Source organism: Myxine glutinosa, chromosome 4 (assembly GCF_964187855.1).
Source record: "Myxine glutinosa chromosome 4, kmMyxGlut1.1, whole genome shotgun sequence".
NCBI lineage: Eukaryota > Metazoa > Chordata > Myxini > Myxiniformes > Myxinidae > Myxine > Myxine glutinosa.
Genome location: NC_136264.1, coordinates 37,633,983 through 37,657,191, shown reverse-complemented (window position 1 = coordinate 37,657,191; position 23,209 = coordinate 37,633,983). Strand labels below are relative to the sequence as shown.

At 43.4% G+C, this 23,209-nt stretch overlaps 1 protein-coding gene across 1 annotated transcript in view; it reads right to left on the bottom strand.

Moving 5' to 3' along the window:
- The window catches only part of STAB2 (stabilin 2), a 290,004-nt gene that overhangs the window by 222,219 nt on the left and 44,576 nt on the right, over positions 1-23,209 (bottom strand). Inside the window, exons 15-18 of the mRNA XM_078775203.1 lie at positions 13,998-14,114; positions 13,437-13,490; positions 11,517-11,597; positions 6,518-6,670 (exon numbers count right to left, since the gene is read on the bottom strand). Coding sequence (XP_078631329.1) covers positions 6,518-6,670; positions 11,517-11,597; positions 13,437-13,490; positions 13,998-14,114 — 405 coding nt within the window. The remainder of the gene's footprint in view (positions 1-6,517; positions 6,671-11,516; positions 11,598-13,436; positions 13,491-13,997; positions 14,115-23,209) is intronic.

Here is a 23,209-nt window from a genome sequence, read left to right as displayed (position 1 = left end):
TGGGCCCTGGACAAATGTCCCTTTTGTCCTCCCTTAAATCCAGCCTGGTGTTCGGTGACGTAATATATATATATATATACTGGTATCCCAGAGGTGAATTGAGTTCGATATCAGTTTACATCACTTTCAAGGATCAATTTATTTGTTTCGAAATGTCAAATGTGGTTTTTGTTTCTTTTCAAGGTCACATAAACAAAATCTAGAATAATTTCAACATAATTCCAATGAACTTTTGGTTCCAAGTCATCTTGAAAAGTAAGTTCACCCCCACAAAAAAAATATTCCATATTAAATGCCAAGTCTGTGTATATATACACACACATATATATCACTCCTCTCTGCGCATGCACGAACCATGGCATTGTATCCATCTCTATTTTGTGGGCCCTTTCAATGACAGCATGTTTCTGAACAGCACGGACAAGCACACCAACTGAATTAATGCCCACGTGATGCGTGGTACTACGTCAGCTATCAAAAATTTAGACGTTGTTTCGCCATTCTTGGTTTGCCCAAGATTATCCAGAGAACCATAAGAGTGATAACAGTATGTGTTTTTCCAGCAACGACTTTGCTTTTCACGCATCAAAAGGCACGAAACATAAGTTTGTCAGCCTACATCACCAGGCTTCGAATGGCTTGGCTGAACGTTCAGCGGGAATCATCAAATCTGGATTGCAGAAACTTCCAGATGGAAATCTTGAGACAACGCTGTCTTGTCCCATGTTCAAATACTCTGTCACCCTACACTCAACAACCAACATCGCTCCATCCGAGTTGTTGATGAAACGACACCTGAGATCAATGTTTAACAATGTCAAACCAGACGTGTTTATGCACGATCATAAGTTGGTGCACGACAAGTTGCCCAAGAGTCGCTGTATCAACATTGGAGACAGTGTTTGCACGGAACTCCTACATCGTTTAGACGTGGTTACCGGGTGATATCATGGAGAAGCCAAATCCCCTGTCCTCCTCAATTAGTCTACATGACGGCCACAAAATTAGTCGATATCAGGACCAAATGGCCATCGATCAATGTCAATGTCCATCGATCAAGCCTGCAGCATGACCACAGCCAGAACAACAGTTCAACCCACCACCAGCAGAGATCGTCGGGGTTGCATCCGTTGACATAGATGCCTTAACTTTTGTGAATGCTCTACCCAAACGCTCTGCTCTACCAACCAGGGCAGTCTATCTTAGGTCCACTTGCTGTTATTTGTGCGCACGGACTCATGGTAATTTTGGACTTAAAGGCGAGGATGTCAATTATGGATGTGCAAACCTTCACCGATTTACCCCGATTTCGTGACCGCTGTTTTATTTTTTATTTATTTTTTATTTTTTTTGTATACAAGATCGAGGCTTGTGAAAGAGCTAACATTAATCACACAAAAAGTCAAACCGACACATAAAACACAAAATATGGGGAGCGGTAGACAAGATGGGGAGAGAGGGGGAAGGACACAAACACAACATTTGAGAGCAGGGACATCAAGAGAAATGTGGGAGGGAGAGGGCTTGGGAGGAGGTGGGAGAGGTATAAAACATATGGACACTGCAAGGACTTCCAGGAAAGAAGTTGGAATTTCAAAAAAGTGTATCTGGGGTGAATTAGCGGGGGGCAGAAAAGATCAAGGTTTTGGATGGGGGAAGAAAAGAGATGGTGGTGAACAGCCGTTTTAAAGACCTGGAGGGAGGAGTGGGATTGAAGGGAGTGGGGGAATTTGTTCCAGAGGCGGGAGAAAAGGGGAATGAAAGAGTGAAGGTGAGAAGAGAGCCTAGATTTTGGCAGTTTAACCATAAGAGGGTTGCTGGCAGATCTTGTGCGACCTGTAGGAATATTTGGGGGACAGAGCACAGAGAGAGCTGGGGGAGCAAGGCCGGAGAGGAGTCGGTAGAAGATAGAAAGACCACCAACCTGCCTGCGGTGAGTGAGTGAAAGGCCCTCGGAGTTAGCTTCATCGCAGGAGATTCCAATGATTCTGAAAGCTTTGGTTTCAACAGCGTGAAGCTGAGCTAGGTGTGAGGCAGGAGCACTGACCCTGAGGGGAAAACAGTATTCCATTGAGCTGCGGATGAAAGCCTTGTATGTGGTGAGGAGCTCAGGTGTGCCAAGGAAGGACTTTGCATGGCGGAGGATGCCCAGTTGGCGACTGGCTTTGGAGCTAGCTTGGAAATATGGTTTTCCCAAGAAAGATCATGGCAGATAATGAGACCCAAAAGGTTGAGCGACAGAACTCCTTGGGGAGGATTGTTGAGAAAGTAGATGGGAGGGTTTTCCAGTCGGTCTTTTCGGAGAGACACATTAGGAGTGTGAGATTTGTCAGGATTGAAAGACATGTTCCACTTGTTTGACCAGTCTGTGATTTTGCCCTGGTCTGCCGAGAGTGAGGAGGCTGCAGACTGCCGACCTGAGGGATGAGGAATGGAGCGGCAGACAGTGGAGTCATCAGCAAAGAGATAGAGAGGATTTTCCAGAGAGTCGGAGAGATCATTGATGAAGACCAGAAATAGCACAGGGCCCAGAACACTACCTTGGGGAACTCCAGCCAGAACAGGAAGGGAAGATGAGAGAAATCCATTCAGGGCCACACGTCGACTGCGACCAGAGAGGAAGTCCGCAAGCCATGCGTGGATATTTCCATAGATACCATAGGAGGAGAGTTTGGTGAGCAGAGCTGGGTGCCAGACTGTATCGAAGGCACGTGATATGTCAAGGGAGACAGCTCTGATTTCCTGTTTGGCATTGAGGACCTCCCTCCATTGTTGAGACAGCAGAAGCAACATGTCCAGAGTATAATGACCTGGTCTGAATCAAAATTGATGATCAGAGTTCAAGCCATTTGAGAAGAGGAAAGATTTGATATCCCATTTGAGGGTGAGATCGAGTGGCAGAGCAGGATTTTAGGACCCGTGGGCTGATGCCGTCTGGTCCAGTTGCAGAATCAGTCGACGTTTGACAAAAACTTCTCCATCTTGTCAGGAGAGAAGGACACAGAGTCCAGGAGCAGTTGTGTTCGACTGGGTAAGGTGGGAACAGAGAGAGATGGGTTTGGGACACAAGATTTTGAGGCAAACACATAGTTGAGGCATTCGGCTTTGTCACGTGCAGTGTCAAATGTGGAGCCATTTGAGGTAAGGGAGTGGATGGAGGGGGAACAAACACCAGAAACGGATTTGACCAGACGCCACCAGGATTTGGAGGAAGGAGACAGGTTTGAGAGTTCATTCTTGAGTGTGGAGAGATAGTGCTTCCTGGCACTTCTGACGGTAGACACACACTTTTTCCGAACTTGGTGGAAGGAACTGAGATTGCCTTCACTTGGATTTGCCTTCCAAGAGGCAAACGCAAGTTGTTTCAGGGCAACTGCCTCACCACAAGATTCAGTGTACCATGGATGGGAGGAAGGGTAGGACAACTGAAGACGAGCTGGGATAAATCTGTGCATGAGAGAGAGCAGTTTGCTTTGGAAGAATTCCCAGGCAGAATTGATGTCAGGGGCAGTAGAGATGGGAGACCAGTCGAGGTGATTGATGGCTGCTTGCAGACCGTGCCGGTCAGCCTGAGTGAAATGCCAGACTTGTCGGCGCTGAGGAGGCTCTCTGAGAATGGCCACAGAGATGTCCACTTTAACAAGCACATGATCAGAAGAACCGATTGGAGCAGAAGAAGAGCAGCAGACATTTGCAGGGAAGTTTGTCATAACCAATTCGAGAAGAGAAGATACTCCATTGACTGAGATCCGGGTCGGGAAATTGACAGATTGTGTTAGTCCCAAAGAGTCGCATAAGTCCTTTGCTGAGGTGCCATGGCTGGTGAGAGAGGAACCCACACCCAGCCAGCTGGCATGATGACAGTTGAATTCGCCACATATGAGGAAGAGAGAGTTTGGATGAGTTGATAGAAGTTGGTCCATGTTGTCTGACAGCGAAATGTAAATGGAGTCATCACAGTTTGGAGGACACATATGAACGGTACAGAACACATATGAACAAAAGGTGGGAGCGGAGAGGAAGCCGTAGCCAGAGGTACTCCTGGGGGTGGTGTGGAGAGAGGGCAGTGCAAGGAGAGTGAGGAAGAGAGTTTTTGATAAAGATAGCAACCCCACCACCAGGACGAGGCTCAGGTCTATCATACCGGAGGAGGGAGTAACCAGGAAGAGATATTAAGGAATCAGAGACATCTTGAAGGAGGAAAGTTTCTGTTAAGCAGATCAAGTCTGGATTGTCAGAAGCAACCTGAATGGAGAGATCAATCAGGTTTGAGCGAAGGCCCCGGATGTTTGAGGTCCATATCTTTAATGAGGAGAGAGGTGGAGCATCGGGTGCAGGACAGGGGAAGGGAGGGGTCGGGTCAGATGAAGGATGAGAGGAGGAGGTAGGGAGAGCATTTGATAGTGTGTCAGAGATTTCAGAAGAGTTACAAGAAAGGGAAGGATGAGGAGGACGAAAGGTTTGATGGTGAAGGGATGAGGCACAGTGAGGGGTTGTTTGAGGGGAGGCAGAGGAAAGTAGAAGGTTGGGGGAGGTGGAGGTATGAGAAAGAATGGAGATGAAGTGGGGAGGAGGTGGCTTTGAGGAGGAGGGGGGAGGGGGGAGAATTGGAGAGGGATGGTAGGGGGGGGGGAGATTTGAAGGGGAGGGGTTGTGGGGGAGTTTTGAAGGGGATGGGCTAAAAGGGAGTTTAGGAGGGGAGGGGCAAGGGGGGAGATTTGGAGGGGAGGGGCAAGGAGGGAGTTTAGAAAGTGGATGATTAATGAAAGATGAACATTTATAACAAATTGGGTTTGTTGTGATTTTCAAGTTAGCGATCCATTTAAGAACGATGGAGGAAGGGTGGAATGAATGTGAATTTAGATCATGTAGTGAGGAAGAATTATAAGAGATTGAATGTTTTTTTTTAAGTGGAATGAATTGAAGAGGAAATTGAAAAGAGCCTTTTAAATAGGAAGAAAAACAGCGTGTTGTAATATACCACTGAATAAAACACTGCAGGGGAAAGTTTAAACGTATTTAAACAGAACCATGAAGAACAATCTTATATTCACAAAAATACCATTGGGGAGAGGGCCTAGAGGGCCAACCACGAGTCACTTGAACACGGCAAAAGGTGGAAGGCAAGGAGATAATGGGGGCGGGGCGAGCGAGCGCACGTGGACAGAAGCACACGATTAGACACAACGGCACACATAGAGAAAGGGAAATAAATGTTGTTGTTTTTTTGTTTGTTTGTTTTTTTTGGGGGGGGGGGGTTAAAACGTTAGACAAAGAGTAGATGTTCGGGGAATTTCGGGGGAGAAGGGAAAAATCTAAGAACCAAGCAAAAACAGCGAAGTTAGGAACAAACTTCGACGGGGGATGCCTCAGGCCACAAGGCCGCACATGCGGGGCAAACAGAAACGATTAATTTATGAAAGATTAACACCGATAAACTTCCTAGGGACACACCATAGGTACACACACCGAAAGATAAATACAGTTTTGACACAAATACAATTGTGAACAATTACTTAACTTCGAAAACGTGGAGACCGTGTACAGCTTCGAAAAACCGTGCCGTCACCGGCAAGATCTCGCGAGATCTCCAATTCTCCAATGATCGAGATCTCCAATGGTTTATTTCCATTTCCGGGGTGTCGCCATCACTATCTGATGGAACCACCTTTTGAGGCCATTTTCCCCACAGAGCAAGGGTTGGTCTTTTTTGGGCACCGTGGTTCCCTTTTTGAAGCAACGTTTTACGGCCGGATGCCCTTCCTGCCATCACCCCTGTTAGTCGCCTCTTGCGACACACAGGGAATCACCAATGAGCTGGTACTCAATTTGCCGACCTCGGAAGGATGACAGGCTGAGTCAACCCCCCTGGTGTTAATTCAGCGATCGACCAAGATTCAAACCCAGGATCCTAGGATCCCAAGCCGGCACCCTAACCGCTAAGCCAACACCAGGCTTCTGATGGCATGGTCATAAAGCTGTGTGTGCATTTTGTGAGCAAATAAATGGATCATAAATAAATAAATGGATCAAATAATGCAAAAAAATTAAGCAAATAAATAAAGCAAGTAAATGCATCCTAATCTGTCGAGTTGTCCAGATTAATTACAAAAGGATTAGAGAAAAAAAGTTGGCCACACAGGTATTTTGTTCATCACTCATCAGCAACATGTTTAAATTATACAGAACACCGTGTACATATATAAACTTGAAAAAGATGGCACTGAAAAAAATAAAAAACGGACAATTCAAATGCACTTGACTGGTGCCTATAGTGAATGAATGTGGCCTGGAGTCATGAAACACAAGATTTGAAATCTTGCTTTGCAATACCGACACCTTTGGTGTACCTTCATTGTCTCATCAAAGTCTAAGCTTTATCAGGAGCCTAAACATGTGGGAGTAAAAGCTCCAAGTTGTCGTATTTTGAAAAGTTGCCCCTTTTGAAAAGAAGAGAACATGTCCACATTGCTATGGAGTGGCCATATCGATGCCAATAATTTTTGGCAATTATTACCCTCTGTATCCGGTATGTGGTCTCAACACAGCGATGTGGCAAGATGGGTAGGATGGATTGAGGCAGGAGTACGCCGTCAATGATGATCAGACGGCCATTTTGGCACTGCACATCTGTGTGTAGCACCGGTATGCCATCAACATAGATACGGCCCTGCAAGAATAAATAAATAAATAAATGAAAGATGGAAAAAAAGATTTTTTTACAATGTACATTCACTGCTTTCTGCGGAAATAAAATTACAATTTCAATGATTTTATAGTAATTTAATTTTTTTTTCAGGTTTGGTAAGTATAGCGAGCATTTCCATGTCGTTTATTTATTTATTTGAAATTTCTTTATCGAGTATTATTTTATGAACTGAGGACAGTTGTTGAGTTTACAAGCAGATGTAGCATAAGGATGATGTAATTTCAGAAAATTCTCTGAGCTCCCCAGAATTTGACAAAAGATGCGATCTCCCAGAATCTCAAAATCAATCTCAAAATAAAATTAAAAAAAAGCCAAAAAAAAAAAAAAAAAAGTCAAAATAAAATCAAAACAAATCTAAAATAATAAATAAATAAATAAAGACATAAAAAATTTTAATCACAAAAATCAAAATCTCCCCAGAATCTCAAACAAGTTCAAGAACAAGTAATCCATCAGATCCATCATTTGTACCATGAAAATGCACAACTATCTGCAACAAATAGTTTTTAAAACTTCAAAAGAAGCTATGAGCGTGAAGTTCATCATATAGTATTATAAATACCGTCAATTTGTGGATCAGAAAATACATGGTTGGAGACACAGCAAATCAATAAGTAAACTTACGTTTTGGTTCATACAGAGTCTTTTTCGAATGAGAGTTCTGCAATTTATTATCACCAAATCATTCGTTTTTAAGATGTAATGGCTGGCGCACAGATTTGTTTAACAGGTTCAAAACAAGAAAATTGGCGAGATCGACCCTCTGGAGTGTGGGGTGTTCTGCGGAGCAGAAATATGTGGAAAGAGGATGTGAAGCGGTTGGAAGCATTTGAGATGTGCATTTGGAGAATGGGGCTGGTTAACTGGAAGGAACAGATGACAAATGATGAAGTCCTACCGGCAGTGAACGAACAAAAGAGGCATGATTGAATAATTGGTTTGGTCACATTCCAAGATGTGACAGATTACTGAAGGGCATGCTTGAAGGGAAGACGAATGGAAAGAGACCATGAGGAAGGTAAAGAATGACATTGTTCGACATGCTGAGAGCAGGGAGGAGTGTCACAGAGTTAAAGGGAATATCAGAGTACATAGAATGCTCGAGAAGAGAGAAGCCAAGAATTTGCAGCAAATTAGGATAAATCTTGATGATGATGGTATTGCAGCAAACAGATTTTTTTTTTACAGTTCCCTGATGATCTTGACAGAGAAATGTAGATCACAATATATGATGTGGTAATATAACAAAATCAGATTCATTTATGTTTTGAGGGAGTGGTGGGGGCTTTGATTAAGGGAGCACAGCTTGAAAATTAAAAAAGGTGGGTGAGAAGTCAGGTGAGCCAAATTAATATTCTCAAACAGTCGTTGGTAATTTCACCTCTGAAATGTTCACCCTGGGTTTGAATCCCGACCCAGCTAGAAACTACCATGTTGGTGTGTCGCAGGCAGGGTGATTCATCAATGTGCGTGTCATCCCTTGAATGGATGTTAAACGGGAGTTCCATTTGCCAGGATTAGTTGGTGGACATTAAAGATCCCACGGTCATCTCAATGAAGAGTTGGTGAGTTATCGCCAGCACGCTTTCAAAAATTCCAAATTCCTGCCCTGGATACTACGGGAAAGGCAACGGCAAACCACCCAGTGTAATCCTTGCCATGGGGTTGCTTTGGCAACCTCCAGGGAGAACACCAGACATGAATGAGTTTGTATTGGGAGATAGCTTTCCAGGAACCGTATAGAGACCAGAGAATAAATTTAGGTGATCAGCTAAAAATTAATTTGATAAATACACATAGTGAGAATACTGTATGCAGAATAAGAAGGCAAGGCCAAGTTGCCAGTACAGAGAAGAGATTCCATTACTAGGGTGCAAGTGTGTGTACATATATATATATATATATATATATATATATATATATATATATAGACATTTGGTGCAAAACATACATAAATATATATAGATATTTGGTGCAAAACATATATAAATATATATAGATATTTGGTGCAAAACATATATAAATATATATAGATATTTGGTGCAAAACATATATAAATATATATAGACAATTGGTGCAAAACATATATAAATATATATAGATATTTGGTGCAAAACATATATAAATATATATAGACAATTGGTGCAAAACATATATAAATATATATAGACATTTGGTGCAAAACATATATAAATATATATATAGACAATTGGTGCAAAACATATATAAATATATATAGATATTTGGTGCAAAACATATATAAATATATATAGATATTTGGTGCAAAACATATATAAATATATATAGATATTTGGTGCAAAACATATATAAATATATATAGACATTTGGTGCAAAACATCTATAAATATATAGAGATATTTGGTGCAAAACATATATAAATATATATAGATATTGGTGCAAAACATATATAAATATATATAGATATTTGGTGCAAAACATATATAAATATATATAGACATTTGGTGCAAAACATATATAAATATATATAGACATTTGGTGCAAAACATATATAAATATATATAAGACAATTGGTGCAAAACATATATAAATATATATAGATATTTGGTGCAAAACATATATAAATATATATAGATATTTGGTGCAAAACATATATAAATATATATAGATATTTGGTGCAAAACATATATAAATATATATAGACATTTGGTGCAAAACATATATAAATATATATAGACATTTGGTGCAAAACATATATAAATATATATAGACATTTGGTGCAAAACATATATAAATATATATAGACAATTGGTGCAAAACATATATAAATATATATAGATATTTGGTGCAAAACATATATAAAAATATATGGATATTTGGTGCAAAACATATATAAATATATATAGACATTTGGTGCAAAACATATATAAATATATATAGACATTTGGTGCAAAACATATATAAATATATATAGACATTTGGTGTAAAACATATATAAATATATATAGACATTTGGTGCAAAACATATATAAATATATATATAGACATTTGGTGTAAAACATATATAAATATATAGACATTTGGTGTAAAACATATATAAATATATATTTAACAAACAGGAATAAATTCCTGTGTGGAGCTCGGGTGAAAAACTTCTGATAATGCCTGACTCAAACCCAAAGACCTCATCACTTACGCGGTGACACCCCACTGAGCTATTGAGTCTTCAAAATATCCCCAGAAATTTCTCACACTAACACTGGAAGTTTTACAGTGGCTGATGTCTTACCTGCCTGCTAGGGAGACCCTGAATGTGAGTGTGTATGTGTATATATATATATATATATATATATATATATATATATATATATATATATATATTGTTGCGGATATGAGGATTGTGTTTTTTTTATTGTGTGCTTTATTATTATTATTGTTTATTCTGCGCCTCCTGCCTCCGGAGTTGTGTAAAGGTAAAAAGGTCGTCTCGGTAATTAGTCCATAAAGCATCCACGTCAGCCAATCATAGAATACCCCTGTTCGATAGCTTATATCTTATTATGTGTATTAGGGTAAGGCTGTGTCTCCCATTAACTTAAATACTCCATTGCACCGAGTGAAATAAGAGTAGATTCCCTTCATTCCCATTCCCAAAACTTCCATTGCCCCTTTCGTCATTGCCAGGCCTCAATTGCCATCGCAAATTACATCCCCTCCAATTGCCGCCATTGACCACGAGGCAGGGTCGGAGAAGAAAGGCGTGTCTCCACCTCGTCATAGAGGGGAGGAGTGAGCCAGCCCCACTCGACCAACCATGAACAAGGGGTTTGGCTAGAGAGGGCGGAGGAAGAGCGATCGGGGAGGTTCGCAAAGGTTGAGGGGCGGGGCCTATATAACCCGTCGGCGGGGCGTTCCCGAAGGAGATGAGCTTTGACAGAGTAGAGACAAGGAGGGAGGAGACAAGAGCTGGGTCGTCAGAGCTGAGCTGCATGCTTGAGCCACCAAAACTGCATCTACAGCAGCTTGAGCCACTGAAACTGCATCTACAGCAGCTTGAGCCACCGAAACTGCCTCTACAGCAGCTCGAGCCACCGAAACTGCAGACACAGCAGCGTGGGGCCTGGACGGCAGTTTGGAGCAGGGCCGCGAAGGAACGGCGGCTGCCCAACGAGCCGATCGTGCTGCAGGACCAGTTGGACCTCCCTATCCCGCCAGCCATCTACCTGCCATCCCTATCATCATTCCCCGTGTAAGTGTGTTCGTAGTCTGTCTTTTGTCTTGTCCCTGGGTAGTAAGTAAGCCTGTTAGATAAGCTAAAGATTTCACTGTGTCACCTGCGTCTCATGTCCCTGTAAATAAACGTGACTGCTTTCTTTTTGCTTATATGTGTGGATAATAATAAACCCAGTTACTCTTCTGTACGTCTTCTTCCTCTTTGCATTCGGTCGCTTTAGAGTTTTCCCGATTGAATAGCGGTGGCGCGATCCGGCCAAAGTTTGGGGTGAATCGGGTTTTAGTCAGGGAAGCACTGTTCGGTCGCGGAGCCTCCGCTCGGCAAACATACCATCTTTAACCGCGTACCGTAACAATATATATATATATATATATATGAATGAATATATCCCATGTTTCCATCACCCCTTCCAACCCAGTTGTTCAGATAAATATGAGGTCATGGGGTCATAGGGTGAAAGAAGAAACAAGTGTGCCAATTAAAAAACAAATATTGAAATTATACATCAGTAGTCCAGATAACAATGCCGTGAGAGGAAAGGTAACACGTGGACTTCAGGTTAACCACCAGTGCATGTGAGTTTTAAAGACTCACGTTTCTGCTGACGTTGAAATGCACGTATTGTTGAGCCATTGTTGTGACTTTTGAAAGGGAACACAGCTTGGCAGAATCCAGCTAAATTTAACAAAACAATGGGGGATTGAAATGATAAAGGTCATACTGTTTTTATTTAACTTTACAACAAGAACATACTCAAGGATAAAGCACCACCAATCATATCAACTGCTTGGGTGATTGGGTCGACATTTTGATTGCTTACTGGGCAATGACGCAGGCAACAGGTGAAGACCACTTTGTGATCGAGACAATGGCTCCCATTAATCCTTACCCTTAATTGAATGCAATCGTTGCAATAGAACACAATCTCCAATCAATCCCATAAAAGTCAAATGATTAAAGCTGAATCTCATGAAGAAGGTAAATGAGACCTCTTATCTTCGGTAGTCATTACAAGATTTAATCAAGAAGAAAAAGACATAAAATGTCATAGCCCCTTCTGTGGTTTGAGTAATTTTGCTGCACGGAGTTAAAGACCGTCAGTTGGCCATCTTTGGTCATATGACAAAGCAAAATGTTTTGCATATGTATACTCATGTATTGTGTTTGTGCCAAGTTTGAAGAAAATCAGTCCATGCATGTCCGATAAATGGATTGGGACACGTTTAAATAACAAAATGGCCGCCAGTCGGCCATTTTGGATATGATCTCGAAAAGAAATGACGTGCATATGTAAGCCATCATTCGTTATCTGTTTGCAAAGTTTGAGCAAGACCGGTAAATGCATTCCCGAGAAATGGTTGATGACGTGGCCAATATCGGGTTTTCTACAACTAAAATGGCCGCCAATCTACCAGTCGGCCATCTTTTTATCAATCGCTAAATAAAGTGAAGTGCACATATATGCTGTCATTTGCTGTGCTTGTGCAAAGTTTGAACAAAAGCCGACCATGCATGTCCGAGAAATTGTTGGGGACACGTTTAAGTAACAAAATGGCCGCCAGTCGGCCATATTGGATCTGATCTCGAAAATAAATGACGTGTTTATGTAAGCCATCATTCTTTATCTGTTTGCAAAGTTTGAGTAAGACCGGTAAATACATGTCCGAGAAAACATTGAGGACATGTTCAATATTGAGTTTTTTTTACAACTAAAATGGCTGCCAGTCGGCCATCTTTGATTGCTTCACAAAACAAAAGGGGTGTATATGCATACCGTCATGTGTTTGACTTTTGCCAAGTATGAAGAAAACCGGTCCATGCATCTCCGAGATATGGTTGCGGAAGCGCGGATGGCCGGACAGACGGAGAGATGGACGGACAGATGGACAGACGAGACCAAATCCAAAAGCCACCGTTTTGGACTAAGTCCAATGTGGGCTAATAATTTGGATGCAGTTTCCACTAAGAAAGTTAGTCTCTATGGCAGGCCTGGTATTGGCTTAGCGGTTAGGGTGCCGGCTTGGGATCCGAGGATCCTGGGTTGAAATCCCGGTTGATCGTTGATTAACGCCAGGGAGGTTGACTCAGCCTGTCATCCTTCCAAGGTCGGCAAATTGAGTACCAGCTTGCTGGGTGCCCCAGTTTAGAATAGGTACACCGCATCCCTGCGTGTCGCAAGAGGCGACTAAAAGGGTTGGTGTCAGGAAGGGCATCCGGCCATAAAGAGCATTGCCTCAAAAAGGGAACTATGATGATTGTCATGGGGCCTGCGTGATGATGATGATGATGATTGTCTAGCAGGTAAAATGGCCTTAAAAAGGGTGTTTTATTTATTTTTTATGTGTGAAGGAAATTTAAAGATACTGTACCTGTGTAGTCCTATATTATGATTCATTGTCAACTACATTTATTGTAGTATTTGGAATCGTTTTTTGACCTCGCCGTCCTATCAATGTATTCATAATATTTACCATGACGACGTCTCATAAAAATTTTCAATGATACAAAGCTTACATCTACAGCAGGTACAATGTGATGCTTGACGAGCTCCTCCAGCTTGGGACGAACCTGAAACATATTATAAATGTGATTTGGGAACATTATCTATTGCATATGTAAAAATTGTAGATTTTATGTTCACCCACCCCCACCACCTTCATATGGGTACCCGTTAAATACCTCTTCCCTCTCTACTCATTATTCATATTTCCCTCCAACCTGTAGTCTGTATGTAGTCAGCCCAGAAATTTGGAAAGGCGTTTATCAACAACAACATGGCAATCTTTTTCAGAGTAAAGTATTGCATAAAAATGGATACATCGTCCAAACAACAAAGCATTCACCAGATATGCCGGATATGCCGGATATGCCAGATATGCCAGATATGCCGGATATGCCGGATATGCCGGATATGCCAGATATGCCGGATTTTCCGGATATGCCGGATATGCCGGATATGCCAGATATGCCGGATTTCCGGATATGCCAGCATGTCAGAAATTAGGTGCTACTACTCCGACATAGCGATGAGTAAAAAGTTAATCTATATGTGACTACATAAGAAAAGCTACTCACCTTTGGGGTAAATAGATAGTGGAGACGACCATCTCGCATGCGGTCGATGGCATCATTGGTGGGCAAAAACACTGAATGTATCGATCGGGTTTCCAAGAGGACCGACATTCCTGAAGTCTGCATCAGTTCAACAGCCACAACACACGATACAGGTATTTGATTCTATCTTTGCTTGAAAGAATAATCAGCAACAAACATAACCAATAGAGTACGATTGTACAAGGAACACTCATATGATAACAAGTTGGAAAGAACGAACACTGCTTTAGTGGATAATCTCTTTTTCATGAATAAAATTCAATCAAAAAATGCAAAAACAAGACCGATAGTCTAACAACAGCGTAGCCGGGCTTCGATCTGATGAGTGGAGGATCTGCTGTCCCCATGTCATGTGACCAGATCCTCAGCTCTGATTGGTGGAGGTTTATGAGGGACATACATACACCCAACGGAAAGACAAATGCTGTTCCAGACGGCAGCCTTATGAGCTACACCATAAAAATATGGCTGCCGAATCACGTGACTAATGACGTGATCATTTTTTTTTCTCGACCACTTTAACCATAGATCAATAGATCATGCTGAATAAATTTCATACTGATCGGATCAGCGTTCTACCTGTCGAAGTATGACGTCATAATGAAACCACCTACAACATAATTATTAACATATGTTATACCCCATGGGGAGTACTTCACAATGAGCCACCTTTCAATTTTTTCCATGGAGTGGTTCTGGAGATATAGAGGTGCAAAGGTTTCCATTTTTTCCAAGATGACATCCGTACCGTGTTGCAGAGAAAACTAATTTTAAAGGGAATATCACCGCAAAATGCCGGCAGAAGGGACATACATACATACATACATACATACATACATACATACATACATACATACAGTCGCGTGACTGCTCTCAGTTGATACCGGGAGCGTCACGGAAGGCAATCGAGCGTTAATGGAGGCGTTGAGTTCCAATATATATGTAGCGGATTATACGCAAGGAGGAAGAAGAGCACCGACTTATCTGGATGGCCTCGCTGATGTCTACACCCTGTGAAAATAACTCACACGAACCGGGTTTGAAATGTACAGGGAAAATAACAAAGGATTTATTATAACGGAATGCTGGGACAAGAGAAACGCGACGATAAAACTAAAACCGAAATGGAGCGCCCCCTCACCAGACTTAGAAACACAGACACAGGGGAATATAAACTGGATAAAATAAATTATGTGTGTGTGCACTTAGCTCAATCGGCTTGAACCTCGTCAGGAATCGTCCAGGCCCAGCGTGCAGTCCCAACGTGGTTCCGGTGTTGGTGGGAAACCGTTCGTCATTTGGTGCGAAACAGGCCTCGAGCACCTAGGCCCGAGCGTTCGTTCACGTGTTGTTTCGGCCTGATAAACTGCAGCTCTCTCCTCACATCAGTCGAACAGGGGAATGAGGAGACGATGCCGGTGTCAGCAAAGGTGCCGAGGGCCAGGGGTGAGAGAGAGGCAAGGAAAGGCAATAAGCAAGGGTCCAGGGTCAGCGAGCAAGGTGGAGGGCAAGAAGAAGAGAGTCCAGCGCAAGGAGAAGACTAAAATGTCCGTCCTCGAGTGCTTTTTAACGTCAGCTCGTGATGTCACTGGTGCTTCTCCTCCAATCAGCGCGCTACTTCTTGCTCGCCTCTGACTTCCTCCGTGGTATCTGGCCAACCGGCGCGCTGCTTACTGCTCCTCTTTCTTTCCCCCAATCGGCTGGTAGCTTCTTGCTTCATGGCGACCAGTCACGGCTACCTCCTTAACCTGGCCCTTGGTTGGTCGACTCCCGCCCAATAGCAAGTCCTTCTGGGCGTGGCCCCCGGCCTGCCTGTGCGATGTGCGTTCAACCAGGCGGGTTTGTTAGCCCTGGTCTTGATGTCTGTCTTCCAGTTAGTTATTATTTCTTAATTGTTTAATTAGTGTACTAATGGGCCTTTCTCACTTGTGTCTATGTGCAGTGCCATAAGGGACAACGGGATGATCACAAGGTTTTACGAGCCGGGGAATTAACATAATCCCTACGATAATTAGCACAAGGGTCATCCTTGTATGAACACAAAGATACACTTACGTGAACAAACCGCCTAAAAAGAACTTATTACATGTGGGGTTCCCTATCACGATAATCGGAGCACACTACCTATACAGATCTACCTGACTCTATATATCACTCTACCCCACCGAAATAACAATACATACATACTTACACACACACATACACACACACACACATACACACATACATACACACATACATACATACATACACACATAGACACATAGACACATAGACACATACATACTGTCGTGTGGGCGGCTCTATTAAACGGAGCATACCACGGATGACCAATTGAGCTTACTTTGAGGAGACGATCAAATACGGACTCACTATACAAGTGCGGGAGGAATAGAGAAAAGGAAGAAGCAGCAGCAGCTTTTACCTGACGCGATCCGAGCAGTCTTCAACCTGTAGAAATTAACTCAAGTAAAAACCGAATTAGAATGTACAATGAAAATAAATAAGGCTTTATTTGCCTTATTTATTTAATAAGGCTATTATGTCTTTCAATCCTGACAAATCTCACACTCTTACTATGTCTCTCCGAAAAGATCGACTGGACAACCCTCCCATCTACTTTCTCAACAATCCTCTCCAAGAAGTTCTGTCGCTCAAGCTTTTGAGTCTCACTGCCATGATCTTTCTTGGGAAAACCACATTTCCAAGCTGGCCTCCAAAGCGAGTCGCCGACTGGGCAATGGGCATCCTCCGTCGTGCGAAGTCCTTCCTCGGACACCTGAGCTCCTCACCACATACAAGGCTTTCATCCGCAGCTCAATGGAATACTGTTCTCCCCGATGGGCCGGTGCTCCTGCCTCACACCTAGCTCGGCTTCACGCTGTTGAAAGCAAAGCTTTCAGAATCATTGGAATCTCCCGTGATGAAGCTATCTCCGAGGGCCTTTCACTCACTCACCGCAGACAGGTAGGTGGTCTTTCTGTCTTCTACCGACTCCTCTCCGGCCTTGCTTCGCCAGCTCTCTCTGTGCTTTGTCCCCCAAATATTCCTCCAGGTCGCACAAGATCTGCCAGCAACCCTCTGATGGTTAAACTGCCGAAATCTCGGCTCTCTGCTCACCTTCACTCTTTCATTCCTCTTTTCTCCCGCCTCTGGAACAAACTCCCACACTCCCTTCAATCCCACTCCTCCCTCCAGGTCTTTAAAACAGCTGTTCACCACCATCTCTTATCTTTCCCCATCCAAAACCTTGATCATTTCTACCCCTACTAATTCACCCCAGATCCACCTTGTTTGAAATTCCAACTTCTTTCCTGGAAGTCCTGGCAGTGTCCATATGTTTTATACCTCTCCCACCCCCCCCCTTCCCATGCCTCCCCCCCCAAAGCCCTCACCCTCCCACAGATCTCTTGATGTCCCTGCTCTCCTCAGATGTTGTGTTTGTGCTCCTCCCCCTCTCACCCCATCTTGTCTACCGCTCCCCATGTTATATGTTTTATGTGTCGGTTTGTCTTTCTGTGTGATTAATGTTAGCTCTTTCACGAGCCTCGATCTTGTATAGAAAAAAAAAAAAAAAAAATTGCCACGGATGCCATTAACAATGAAACGCGCCGGTAACTAAACCCCCCAAGTGAGCGCTCCCACACACACACACGAACAGATGTGGAAGATAAATGAAAAGAAACGTTGTGTTTGTCGTGGGGACGTATCTCGTCTGGCTGAGGTGTGTCGGGGATCATCAGACTCGAGCACGTCATCCGAACGCGGCTCCGGTTGGTGGGAAGAAAGGCCTCGACGCACCCCTTGATCGCGCGCTGCTCGGCCAACGTATGCCGCTGCGTGGCGAGCCTCGCCTGCACACACGTCGCTTGCATGCGAGGTCTCGTACGTGAACGCAGGGAAGGAGGATCGTCAGCGCTCCACCGTCTCTCCACCATCCGCCGTCGCCCAACAAGCAAGGGTCCAAACGGGAAGAGGTCCAACGCAAGAAGGGAAGAGGAGAGGAAGAGTCCAGGGCAAGCAGAAGGTCCAAGCGCAAGAAGGGAAGTCCAAAAACCGAGAGACAAAATGCCGGTTAGTCAGTCGTTTTATTGCTCGTCTGGTGACGTCATATCTCTCTCTCTCTCTCTCCAATCCCTGCCGGCCAACCTCACAGGCTCAATTCTCTACCAATGGCCGCATCACTTCTCTCTCTTGCCATTCATCGGTGGCCAATCAGGTCGTCGCTTCTTGCTCCTTTCCTTCCACCAATCCCAGGGAATCTTCTTGCCCCTCCCTTGACCAATCACGAGCTCTTCCTTACTCTGCCAATCGGCGGCTTGCTTCTAACTCGCCCTGCCTCGTGTCTTCCCATTGGTGGTGTCTTATCCAATGGTGTGATCTCCCCATCAACCCTTCGACCAATCCTTCACAAGGTGGGCGTGGCCTCAGCCTGCCTGAGCAATGAGTGTTGCCATGCAAGTTCGTGATGTAGCTGGCTGCAGTTCTATTGGCAGTGCCCCGAACTGGCTTCCGGTGAGTTTTATTGCCATTGTGGCGGAGGGGAATTTAAGTAGTGTGTGTGGTGTAACTAATGGGCCTAACCAATGTCTATGGTGCGTTGCCATACGGGACAAAGGAATGATCATAGAGGGAACGACATACAAGGGAATTAACATAATCCCTGAACTAATTTACATGCCCAGCCCCCTCGTGGCGGGGACAAATATCCAACTTATCCGACATCTGGACTACACAGGTCCCTGACTTACTGTACATCAAAGTGGTTCTTGCTACCTGCGATCATCGGAGCACCTACCTATGCAGATCTACCTAAATCTATATATATTGTTACGTGCTCCTCTCCAACCCCCGGTCACGGTGTACCTCTGGGCCCCGAGAGAAGCCACGGCAGAAAAATGTGTTATTCTGTATGTCAAAGATCAATGGTGAAGCCACACCAATTGTTACCAACAAACAAATATTGTATTAAGATCACACAAGAATAACAGTACAACAATAATATTAATCAAAAGTACAATCAATATATCCTATGATGGTACCATCAGTTTCGTAATATATAACTCACTGTGCTCCAAGTGAGTGAAACAAGAACATTCCCAATGTCTCTTTCCCGGCTTCAAACCAAAGTTGATTCCGGTTTCAAGCCAAAGTCGATCCCGGCTTCAAGCCAAAGTCGATCCGCTCCAGCGATCGTCAGAACGATGTCTAATCGAGACCAGAATCCCATTCGGATGACAGTCACAGTCACGCGGCCAAAGCTGCGCAAAGGCGCCCTCAAGGCGACTGGGAAATCCAAAGGCGCCCTCCAGGCGACTGGGAAATCACACCCTCGGGTATGGGCGTTTCACGGCTCACAGTCGGCGAACCGCAAATTAACCTTCAAAAGCCACGTTACACGCACACGCACACACACACACACACACACACACACACACACACACACACACACACACACACACACACCAGATAAACGTCTGAATGCGGTGAAAATGGTTGAAGCGAAGCAAAGACCTTGCGCGATGCGCAAAGCGCACGAGTCAAAATGGCCGACGGCCCGTTCTCGAGGCGTAACGGCATGACGATGATTCTCCTCGGAATCCACCGCCAAACCTGACACGCAGGTTGATCTGTCACAGCGATAACAACTCTGTCACAGGAATCCCTTTCCTGGGAAACCCAAAGTTCACTCGTGACTCTTGCTCGCCAACGTTCGCTCCAGACTGCAAAGCAACTATGCTTCTTCTCTGACTCACTCGCTCCGTCTTCTTTTCCTCATCTTCCTCTTCTTCTTTGTCGTCCGGTTCCGGTTTCATTTAAAACATTAACTTTTTTTCCTTTTGAAAATAGCAATATCTATTTCCCTCAAACGACAACAATAATAGTACATGGAATCAAAAATGTTTACAGTGGATGAAAACCACAACAATGGAAGTGACGAATCCGTAACAATATTGTTGGAACCCATCTGTGGATCGGTCCCATCGGCCGATGGGTCTGCATTGTCATTTCTCATGCATCCACAGATGGGTCGCCAAACGGGTCAGACCCATCGGCCGATGGGGCCGATCCACAGATGGGTTCCAACAATATCACTCACCCAAAATTCATAACAATACATACATACATACATGCATATACACATACATACATACAAACAAACAAATGCTGTTCCAGAAGGGCTATGCCATAAAAAAAATCTTTTTGCCTTTATCAAAATACTTTGAGCGATTACAGAGAAATTAAGTGATACTCTATTCTGGCCATGTCACTATGTGCCATCAAAGGTAAATTGGCACGACAGGTTGAACTTTATAAAGTTAAATGTATAAACTATATATGTTTTAGGACATGTAATGCTTGGACGCCCTGAATGTGAGAGGGAGACTTTATTTATATTATCCTTATCCAGTTTTTATTTTGGGGGAGGATGAGCAGGGGTAGGGGATCGAGTCCTGGTATAACAAATTGTCAATGTAATGACCTGTCCACAGAAGGTATTGTGGATGTAAATAACAATATTATCAGATTGCAGATGTTTCTGTAGGCACTCCACTGGATGTAAATATGTGAAATATATTATTATTTCCAAAAATCAAAGTTATTACATTTATGGGGTAGGAGCATGTAGTTAGAATTTAAGGCCTTAATACCGTTTTTGTGAGTGTAGCTAAAAGTACTTATGAATATATAATAAGGATACATGTTCGGGATAAGTGTCTGGTGCATGACCCATACAAGACGGGCTTTGTCCCACTTTAAACTTGAGAGGTTAAGGATGTCTTATCACATGTGTTTTGTTTTGAACCAGGTGGCAGTCAGTTGAGAGAGATATATGCTCTGAGCATTCCCCACATTCATGCCATGGCATGCTTTTCCACCCTTCTTCCCCCTTCTTCACACCAAGGGAAGGAAGAAAACCACCTTTAGAAGCCATTTTTCCCCGCAGAGCAGGGGTTGGCCTTTTTTGAGCCAACCGTGGTCCCCTTTTTTGAAGCAATGTTTTATGGCCGGATGCACTTCCTGCCGCCAGCCCTGTTAGTTGCCTCTTGCGACACACAGGGAATTACCAGTGAACTGGTACTCAATTTGCCGACCTCGGAAGGATGACAGGCTGAGTCAACCCCCCTGGTGTAAATTCAGCGATCAACCGGGATTCAAACCCAGGATTCTAGGATCCCAAGTCGGCACCCTAACCACTAAGCCAACACCAGGCCAGACAAGGGAAGAGGAGGAATTGCCAGGCTAACTGACATATTGCTGGAGAGAGGCGGGCCCTCCGGCAAGGCTGTCTCTGAGTAGCAGCAAGCAAAGCAGGTGGCCATGATGCTCATTGGTGTAATTATGATAATCTTGTTGGGCAAGATGCTGTTGCTGTGCATGTGTGTGGTGTGACATTGGCTAGTGCCCTGGTGGTGCTGATGTTGACGTTTTGGTGGCAAGGAAGGGAGAGGGGGTCTATAAGAGAGGCAATCGGTATTTGTGACCAGAGTGAGGAGAGTGCTTGGATCTGTTGAGCGGCTGAGCTCTTGGTCACTGGTGGCAATGGTCAGCTTGGCCTACGTCTCTGCTACTCGGAAGTTAAGTCTGCACAAGCTGCCTGGCCACATGCTTTCCAATCTGGGACTTCCCACTTCCCACCAGCTGACAATAATCTCGTCCACTTATGCGGAAATGTTTGTCATGTGTGTGCGTGTGTGTGGGCCCATAAAGATTTTCCTTTTTTTGTTATTAAAGTATCCGGATTATTTAGTGTATTGTGACTTCATCTTAGGATTCTGTTCCATATTTGTTGTCCTGTGCATTCATTAAATTATTTACATTTCTTAAGTCTGGGTGCATGCCTTCCAGCCACTTTTCCTGCATATGGACAATTCAAATAATTGAGAACCTCTGGAGGAATAAATTAGTTAATTGTAATCTTTAATTTGCGATAGGGTACAGAAACCATTTTTAAAAAATGCCAATTGCTGGTTAGGTATCATTCCCACTCAAACTATGGTCAACCGTGGGATCCCTGCCCTTTACGGTTGCCGGGGCAATTACGGTTGTGATTTGATTGAGCAGTTAACGTGGGGGCTGTCCACGTGACAATATTGTTTCAGGAAATCTGGATCCACATACTATCATTTGCGAATTTTTGAAATGCAATTTTGGATTGTTCAAACTCTGCATGACAAATTCCTTGCATTGCACAACACAGGGCACTTGTCTGAACGTATATACACTCGTCCATAAACAATTTTCTTTCGCTGCAGCAATTGAAAATCATGTCAATAGTTTTTGGTCGAATTGCAATTTTTCGTATAAACAAATGCAATTTTTGATTGTACGGTACTTGACCTATAAACAAATGTAATTACAAGACAAATTTGTGAAACATTATTTTACTTTTAGACTACACTGATTTATGAAAAAAGGCCATGTATAAACTTCTAGGTGCATTTTGGGGTAAAAGTTGTAAAGTTAAAGTAAAAGAGCTGCATGTATATACATGATACATAAATGCTTGTTCAAAGAAATTGCTCAAAAATGGCAATTTGGCAGCCAGTTTGTTTATGCTAATTAGAAGGTCAAAAACTCAAAATTCGGCTAGGGAACCGGGTTAATCGAATTCAGCATACCCTAATTATGTTAAAAAGTGAGGTTCCCAACTTTTACCCAAACATGCACCTAACTTTCACATTTCTCAGAAATCCATCTAGTCTATTTCATCTTCCCTTTACTGATCTTTGATAAAAGGTCATAGTGAGATTGTGGGATCAATTTGGAATGACCAGAAAGTCACCAAATTCGTTGTACTACCTAATTGTGATGGGTGTTATTTTCTGTTGGGCCTACAGTGTGTGCGTCATTCATCGGATGGATGTTAGATTGGTTATCCGTCTGTTAGCAGTAGTCGGTGGACGTTATTTAGAACCTTCAGTGTCCTCCGTGATGAATAAGCAAGTGATCGCCAGCATCCTGAAGAAATTCCAATTTTCTGCACCCTCAGTCGAGTATCCTGCATCAGAGTAATGACCCAATCCAGGATTTTAACCCTTGCCAAGAGACATCTTGTAGAGAGCATGCCTCTGCCAGGCTGAACAATTTACGTTTTGTATCCCACCGAGAGGTCGGTTCTGGATTCGGACCTCAACCAAAATCTAATTGGCTTGCTGTGACCTACCCAA